This window comes from Arachis duranensis, chromosome 1, assembly GCF_000817695.3.
Source record: "Arachis duranensis cultivar V14167 chromosome 1, aradu.V14167.gnm2.J7QH, whole genome shotgun sequence".
NCBI classification, from domain to species: Eukaryota; Viridiplantae; Streptophyta; class Magnoliopsida; order Fabales; family Fabaceae; genus Arachis; species Arachis duranensis.
The window spans coordinates 17,048,224-17,056,677 of NC_029772.3; the positions used below are offsets into that span (position 1 = coordinate 17,048,224).

The following is an 8,454-nucleotide window of genomic DNA, read 5'->3' on the forward strand; positions in this document are numbered from 1 at the left end:
CGCGTTCTTCGCTACATCAAAGGCACCCTATTTCATGGCCTTTATTTTTCTACCCATTCATCTTTATCCCTTCAGGCATACTCAAATGCTGATTGGGCTGGTGATCCCACTTATCGTCGTTCTACTACTGCTCATAATGATGTGTTTCATGAAACTGAATATCGTGCTCTCGTTGACACTACTGCTGAGGTTGTCTCAATTTGTTGGCTTCTCGAAGACTTGGGTGCACCATAGTCGTCCGCAATTGATTTTTTTGTGACAACTGCAGTGCTATTCAGATTGCCTATAATGATGTGTTTCATGAAGGCACCAAACACATTGAGATTGATTGTCACTTTGTTCGACAATGCATTCTTATTGATGTTGTTCGTCTCATCGCTATTGGAATACTGGATCAGACTACTGATATCTTCACGAAGGCTCATCATCTAACTCGTTTTTAGACTCTGATATCCAAACTCAAAATAGTATTCTTATCTCCCACTTAAGTTTAAGGGGGGGTGTTAGAGAATAAATTAGAATCAATATTGGATTAATTAGTATTATTTATATTTATATAATATATCTGTCTATTAATTATAAGATTATATACTTTTATTATTCTGATTCTTCTAGCACCTATATATATTTTTTTTTCAGTTTAATATCTTGTTTCTAATAATAATAATAATAATAATAATAATAATAATGAAATTGTATCCTTCGTTGAGAATTGTTCCCCTTGTTAGTTGTTACGTTCATGCCATTCATGTAAATCGTAGACGTGTTGTTGGCGCTAAATAATAATAATAATAATTACTTAAGGTGTTCCAGTAATAATTAAAATAATATATTATGATGTGAGCATAACGGATATATTATTTAGTGTTACAGTAATAATGAAGTTTTAAGTATTACATAGTTAAATTCTACTAGATGTCACCATTAGATTTATTGAAAAAAAAATGTGATTTAAAAATTTTGGAGATATTATATGTATAGCGTATTTGTAATTAAATTTAACTAAATTAGTACAAGTCCAAACAAAAAAGCACGTGAGTCATTTTTTTTTACGTTTTTTTAACACATAAATTTTTGTTAGAAAGTATAAAAAATTATTGATATAGTACAAAATTTTTTGCACATAGAACAAACTTATTAATATAGCACAAAATTTGTTTTACTTAGCAAATAAATGTTTACTGCATGCTATAAATATATTTTTGTTAATTGAGTGAGTCAATATTTTGTCTATGTGCTCCTTCAAAAATTTGTGTAACAAAATTTCTGTATTGTACACCAAAATTTATGTACTATAAGCTAAAATTTATATGCTATGTATATTCTATTAGTTGAATGTCAATGTTTTGGGTATGTAGTCTTTTAAAAATTTTTATGTTCTCTAGTAAAATATATATGTTATACACCAAAATTTCTGTGTTTTGTATTCTAGTTTTCTGAACATATATATAAAAAAAAAGATGAAGAAAACAAGGACTATGATAATGATAATAAAGGATGATGAGGAGGAAAAAGGACAAAAAATCATAGACGTGGTAGCACGACAGTAGTGATAGCGGCAATAGCAACAACGATAACAACAGCAACGACGATAATGAAAAAAAAGAAAGAAGAAAAAAAAGAAGTATAGTAAAAAACATTTGAACACCTAGCTTTATTGTTCAAATTTACTAAAACTCTTAATGTTCCAATTTTTTACTGAAACATTTTAGAAGTGTCCGAAATATTGCTAATCTTAGTTAGATGTTTCCATTTATCTTCCATTGATTCAATTTTAGTCCTTCAATTAGTCAAGTGTTCCTGACCTGTAATTTGTAATGTCCCACCAAGAATTTGTCCACAGTAACCGGTAGCATCTAACCGTCCAATAGATTAATACAATCTCTTTTAGACGACAAATCCAATGAGAAAAATAGCAATAGAGGAAATAAGTAAATAACAAAGTAAAAGCCACAGCCTAATAGAAATGCAAAAATTACAATATATGAAATTGCATCTCAACTGTATGCTGCCACTGTATCATTCACCTGTATATTACAATATTCACAAAAATAAGAAGAAAAAGAAAATAGCGTTTTACAGATGATGGAATATCTAGAGAATTTTCTGTGCCTCTATCAGAATTCAATGATCACTGGTTATCGTGAGCAGAATAATCGTTGTTAAAAAAAAATCTAATCAGTTGATTGACCAGGTTTGCACAAATTGAGCCTTGATAGAAGTTGGATATGCTACTGACACCAATCAAGCAAAGATAGCAAGCAGTAGCTGCATAACATTATATATATAGCTCATAATGGCTGTAGTTCTTGCTCTGGAACAGCCGCATTCACTGGCTTGTAAGTATGTGCGCTTTCCTGTCTTCTTTTCCAAATTACGAATATTCCAAATGCCGATAATCCTATAAGCAATGCGATCAAAACAGCTAAACCCACAACCCAATAGTATTGCTGCCACCAATTCCTGCATCATTTTGGAAAAATGTATCAATATCCAAAGTCGTTCCAGTTAAGGCAAACCCAGTAATGAGAAATTCTCAAGTAGACACTACTTACCACAAGCATTCCATCCAATATTAAATTTATGTAAAGTTGTGTGACAAGAATTACATTCTAAGTTTGACAAACTGAGACACGCTGTCAATTGTCGAATGGAACAACTGTTACTACTGTCAACTTAAGAATTTCTCACTCCAATTTTTGTCAATATGTATCAGGGACTTGGGTATTATGGAGTACCCAAACTCCCACATCAAATAATATAGGATGCTTGGTGTTGTACTTAAGAGAAGTGGTTTTTCTTCCCTTAACAACTAGTTTTTAAGCTGTGGTTTCCATTTTTCTTAGGTACTTAACACTTTGTTGTTGAAGTTTTTCTCTCGATAAACCAGGAGAACTAAAAATATCTATATATATTAATATTAATAGGTAGACTAATTTTTCCAACTATTCACTCTTCATTTCTAAGGTGTAGTTTCCCACTTCCCTTAGGTACTTAACACTATGTCATTAAAGTTTAACACTCGATAAACCAAAATTTTCCAACTATTTACTCTTCATTTCTAGCTCTAACAACACCAATGGAAACTATGAGGATTGAACACAGCATATACGTAAAATATTTGTTACCTGAATATAAACAATGAAACATTAACTTGTAAAGTGAAATTATAGCATGTTGTAAAGTGAAATTATAACATTAACCGAGTATCTGCTTCCTAGATCCCTCATTATATGCAATACCCTTTCTGAAATTCAGTGCAAACACACACACACACACAAACCACAACAAATGCAGGAGGTTCACAGATAACTTTTCCAAATTTAGAGCTTTTCAATTTAAAGGAAAAAGCTACCGTTTTGATGAAGGCTCAACATTCCAATCAATCAACTTATAACTCCCAAAGGTGCCAGGAAGTTGCACATGGTGTTCAGCAAGCCGACCAATTATATTCTGTATTAAAAAAAAATAAAACCAAATAAGTAGGTAGTTTTCACACAAATTCAGCAACAAATGTCCACTTGCCTTTGCAGTTGTGTTAGAAATGTAACTTGCATGTGCACTTGGGGTTATGGCCCATCTAGATATGGAATCACTTCCAAAAGAAGTCAAATTCAGCAAGTGAACCTGTGAATATCCATCCATGAGTGTTATAACATAAAGTAACAAAAAACATATTTGCAAATAAAATTTTCTCTGGAAAACTACGACGTCTTCATGTCCTAGCTTAGGGTGTCTACCTAAATTCCTGCCTATGCTAAAGCATCCAAGGTAGCCAAAGTGGTTAGGTACATCTGTGACCAAAGCCTTTTCATTGCATTAGATTCCTGATTAAACTAAAGCTAAAATATGTTCCTAAATATGGTGAATGTCTGAACGATTTCTAACCTGAGAAGTATTAACATCTAACCCATGAGCAATGAGCCCAGTCAATTCAGGAATGCGAGGCTTCATATCCACGTAGCTGATGTTAAATGAAATTGCAAGTGTTATTTGTGCAATTTGGATTTCACCTGTTCATTTAAGTTGATGAAAGCACATCAGTCAATGAAAATATTAATTCAAAAGGAGATCACACTATATTCTGAAACACATAGGTATCACTAATTAAAAAAGAGATCAGCATATTAACTATAATACCTGGAGGTGCATTATGCTGTGATGCAGATGGAGCAACCGAAGGTTCAAATGTTTGGGATGAATTTGTCACTCCTGAATTTGGAGGCATCAACGGTGAGGCATTGGAGACTTGTAATCTTTCCCACAACTCAGCACAATTAGTTTTCCAGAAACCAATTTTTGTATGCTCACGATCATATGTAACAAGAGTGTTTCGGACAACGATACCTAGGCAGACAAAAATGACATCAGAATGGCCACTAAAGTATTGCAGAAGCCTTAAACCACAGAAGATAGCGGTATAATATGAAGTTTGAGAAGATCAAGAATTCTCTCAAAGCAAAGCATGAGGGAGAATGAAGTTACCAAAACAAAGCAAAAAAGTTACCTCCTAAAAGAGTAGTTGGATCCTTTCCATTCTGGAATACCCCTAGACAATAAGCACCTCGCACTTTTGAATGCTTCATGAAAAATTTATGAAGTAAAAAATCAGCCAGAAGTGTTTTGATAAACAATTTTGCAAAACTGTAAACACAACTAAAAATACTAAGGAGCATTATATAACTAACCCGGAACATGTAATTTTCAGGTGACAGTGAATACTTCATACCATTTCCAAATACCATGTCAACCACTGGAAAGCTTTTCGAGAGTTGAGAAACATCACTGAAATACACGTAAAGCCAAACTATTAATTGAACTGAAATGGAAGAGTGATTTGAACATCTAGTAATCCTATACACATACCTTCCAGCACCAGAAAAACATATATCATTGTAATTTGGATCTGGACCACTGATTTGCTTGAATGAATTAAGTTCCCTCTCAATCTGCAGATATATAATGATAGTCATGAGGTATAAGATACAGGAAACTTGAAAAAGAAATACGCTGAATGGTTCCAGTCTAACTGATAAATGAAAAACTAAATACTTCAAATTCTGATTTTCTTGAGACCACACAAGCAGAAAAGCTATTAAATAAGCCCACAATTCGAGAGACCAGAGATTCCTCAAACTTCAAGAAAGAGAATTAAGAATTACGAATAATTTATAAAAATCAAGAAAGAGATTCCTCAAAGCTATTAAATTGGCCTACAAAACTACTACTATTTATGCCTATTCCACCAATAAAGAGAATCAATAATAATTTATAAACGAACATCTAAGGCTTGGAATTCAAAACTTAGCACCAAACTCCAAATCAAATATTAGAGAGAAGCTGTACAAAACAATCAGATCTATATCCAGTCTTACATATAATGAATATCATTATGGATTGTACAAACTTCTTGCAGCATCATAATTAACTTTGCCAAAATTACCAGATTAATCTCCAAGACATACCTAATTCATTGTCTGTAAAATAATTTAAGCCATTTAAATCTTTATTACTTAGCAGGGAGTCAGGGACACAATATGTCCATGCAGTGAACATGATTCTTTCACCAACAATAGCATACAGAGGTGGCTCCTCTTTGTGTAATAGTCTAATAGAGGAGTCTAGGCCTCCCCAAAATATTCAAACTTCCAAAAATTCTCTTTTATGTTCTACTATGGTTCCAATTATTACAATATGTGTATATGACCTGAAAGAGAAACAAGACTCTTATATGTTGGATCCTTGGGCAATTTAAATCAATGCCAAGCCTAAATCATATGAAACTCAATTTGAAAACAACTCAGTGTGTTTAGGGAACAGCAGAATGTGACACTAACATACGCAACCCAGAAAAACCCTTTTGTGGAAATATACATTAAAGAACTTACAGCGTCTTTAAATGCATGAAATGCAGCTTCTGGTAGGTAAGCATAAGTCGTACCACTATCCAAGACAGTTCCATGTTTCTTATCAAAAACCTGTGGATCTAGAGGCAGTTTCTTCCCCGCAACATGTATCTCCTTCAAATCGATATTGTAATATGGGCTGTTGCCACCCCGAAACTAGAGTAAATGTGTGAGATTAATAAAATGCATTTGTTAACAAAATGCATCTCATATCCATAAGATTGGTATTTTTAAATAGATACCTTCGCACAGGATCTGAATTTGCAAAGACCATGCCCGATGGGGGAGATATGCCACCAAGAACCATTGCGCCTCCACCAACATCCATTCCACCATAGCATAGAGAGAATGAATCACTTATTACATTTTTATCAACTAGTTGATCCATGATGCTAAGATCTCCACGGCCCAATCCCATGATGCCATCAGCATGCTGGCTATAAAGATCACCAGTCTCAACAGTTTCACAACCAAAAACAGCTCGCTGTGGGGAAAGCTCACTCTGATTTCCAAAGGATATGACATCCTCGCCAAGGACACCACTGCTAGAACTCATTTCAGCATACTGTCTCTCATACACACATTGGTTCTTGTCAGTGTCACAGTTGCAATCCAATGTACATTTGACAGCTTGATAAGTGCTTGATGAGTCTGGCTGGAACTTCGGATCCTGTTAAAATAAAATTGGACACAAAATCCAAAATGCTTCAGATAAATTGCATCAACAATAACAAACACATGCATTGGCATGATAAGTTTTGGATGAACTCATTTTTTAACATCTATTTCAACCTAGAGACCTAGACAAGGTATTAACAAGGAAACATATAAGAGGTATAAGTGCTAGTTTGGATTGGCTTTTTTTAGTGAAAAAGTACTCTTTTTTTTATAAAGTACTTTTATTCAATTTAAAACCTATTTGGATACATCTTTTAAAAAAAGTACTTTTATTAAAAAAAAAAAGCAAAAACAAAAGACGTTTTTAATACTTAAAAACTCTTTTTAAAAAGCCTATCCAAATGTTAAAAAAAGATCTTTTTAAAAAGATGAAAAAAATAAGTACTTTTTTCAAAAGCCAATCCAAACTGACCCTAAATATCCTGGGTGTTGGTAGGGTTGAAAATAGCCAAATATGATAGGTATACCAATTTTCGCAAAGCACTTCCCTTAGAAACGCCCACGACTAGATATAAACTTTCCTGTAAGCTCAACTCAGTCTTCTCTTTTCATAAAATATTAAAACCTAAGGCCTGTTTAGAGATATAAATGCTTTCTTTTTTATTCAACTCCAAAAGTTATCTCAAGAAGCTTTTTAGTAATAAACTGTTCAGGAACCAAAAACAAACTGATCTAAGCACACTACTAGCTTATCTTGAAATCATATTGAGAGGTCTATATTGGACAAATAACTTTCAACAAGTCAATAGGCCAAGGACTTCAAGGTTTCAAATGGGCACAGGTATCATATCAAAATTATCACACTGTATGGTTTATGTTAAGAAAAAAGTGCAACCTAGGCTAACCACAGACTAGACCCCTTAAAAGGCATAACATACATAGACAAACAAGGGTAACTTGTCTACTAAAATAAAAACCCCCACAGATCCACCCTTGTCAACTATATTGTACTTGCTGTAAGTAAAGATGGAAAATATAAATATAAATGGTGGAATGAAAATGAAGGAAGTAGACTTATATAGTATCCAGTTGTGTAACAACACCTAACAAAATCTTGGTTACAAACCAAGCTGTCCTTTAATACACTAGCTATGTATTTTAAACTTTTTATTGTAGAGTTTACATATCCACATTCACAGCACAATAACATAACATCTACAATATTTTCACACAATTTAATTATCATTTTCCATTCGCAGAATACAGGGATGCAATTAAAGCAATGATCCATGTAGAAAAGGTACCCGAGAATCAATATAAGCACATATCATCCAAAACTGCAGATATCCTACGCAGAAGAAAATTTTGGAAATTAAAAACTCAAAAATGCATTGAAGCATTACCTGGTGGCTGCCACACTGTTCGCAAGTGGAGCAAGGAACATACGTAACTGTGCTCCCAGTGTCGACAATAAGCGCAAACATCTGCGGCGGATAATACCTACGCCATTCAAATCTCAAATCTCAGAATCACAAATAAATAAAATAAACGAAAATAAAAGGAAGCAAAATGTATTTGTTGCGATGGTGGAAGAGGTTGATTTACCCATTGAGGAGGAGATCGTCGTGGAGCCTCATGCGAGCGTTAGGGTGGCGCTGGGACTCGGATCCCTGAAGCTGGCGACGAGGATCGAGCGCTGAGGTGGAGGAATTCGGTGGAGAGAGGTACAATGGAAGGACCATTGCGGTGTGGGAGCTTCGATGGCTGTTGCGGAGGAGCAGGGGGTCGCCGGCAACGCAGCAAGGAGCGAAGGAGAAAATGGTGGTGGTGATGAGGAGAAGGAGGTGAGTCTGTGCCCGCGCCATGATGAGCGAGTTGGGTGGCTCGGGCTGGGAGGAAACGAGTCGAAGATCCGAGTTATGGTTATGCG

General features: G+C 34.5%; 1 protein-coding gene across 1 annotated transcript; it reads right to left on the reverse strand.

Moving 5' to 3' along the window:
- Window positions 1-1,885: 1,885 nt before the first annotated feature.
- LOC107480626 (aspartic proteinase 36) lies at window positions 1,886-8,454 on the reverse strand. Its single transcript, XM_016100784.3, has 12 exons — window positions 8,130-8,454; window positions 7,928-8,024; window positions 6,149-6,576; window positions 5,889-6,045; window positions 4,867-4,949; window positions 4,689-4,785; window positions 4,508-4,580; window positions 4,141-4,347; window positions 3,889-4,013; window positions 3,526-3,627; window positions 3,356-3,453; window positions 1,886-2,463 (listed from the first exon to the last, which is right to left on the reverse strand). Exons 1-12 carry the CDS (start codon window positions 8,387-8,389, stop codon window positions 2,292-2,294), a joined length of 1,899 nt encoding a protein of 632 aa, XP_015956270.1. The 5' UTR covers window positions 8,390-8,454; the 3' UTR covers window positions 1,886-2,291.

Bases quoted from the DNA above. Each gene is read 5' to 3' on its own strand.
- LOC107480626 (XM_016100784.3), bottom strand. From the start codon at position 8,389: ATGGCGCGGGCACAGACTCACCTCCTTCTCCTCATCACCACCACCATT. The intron at 4,014-4,140 runs GTATTATAGTTA...TTAAATGAACAG, and splicing joins ACAGCATAATGCACCTCCAG to GTGAAATCCAAATTGCACAA. The intron at 2,464-3,355 runs GTAGCTTTTTCC...AAAATGATGCAG, and splicing joins GTTGAGCCTTCATCAAAACG to GAATTGGTGGCAGCAATACT.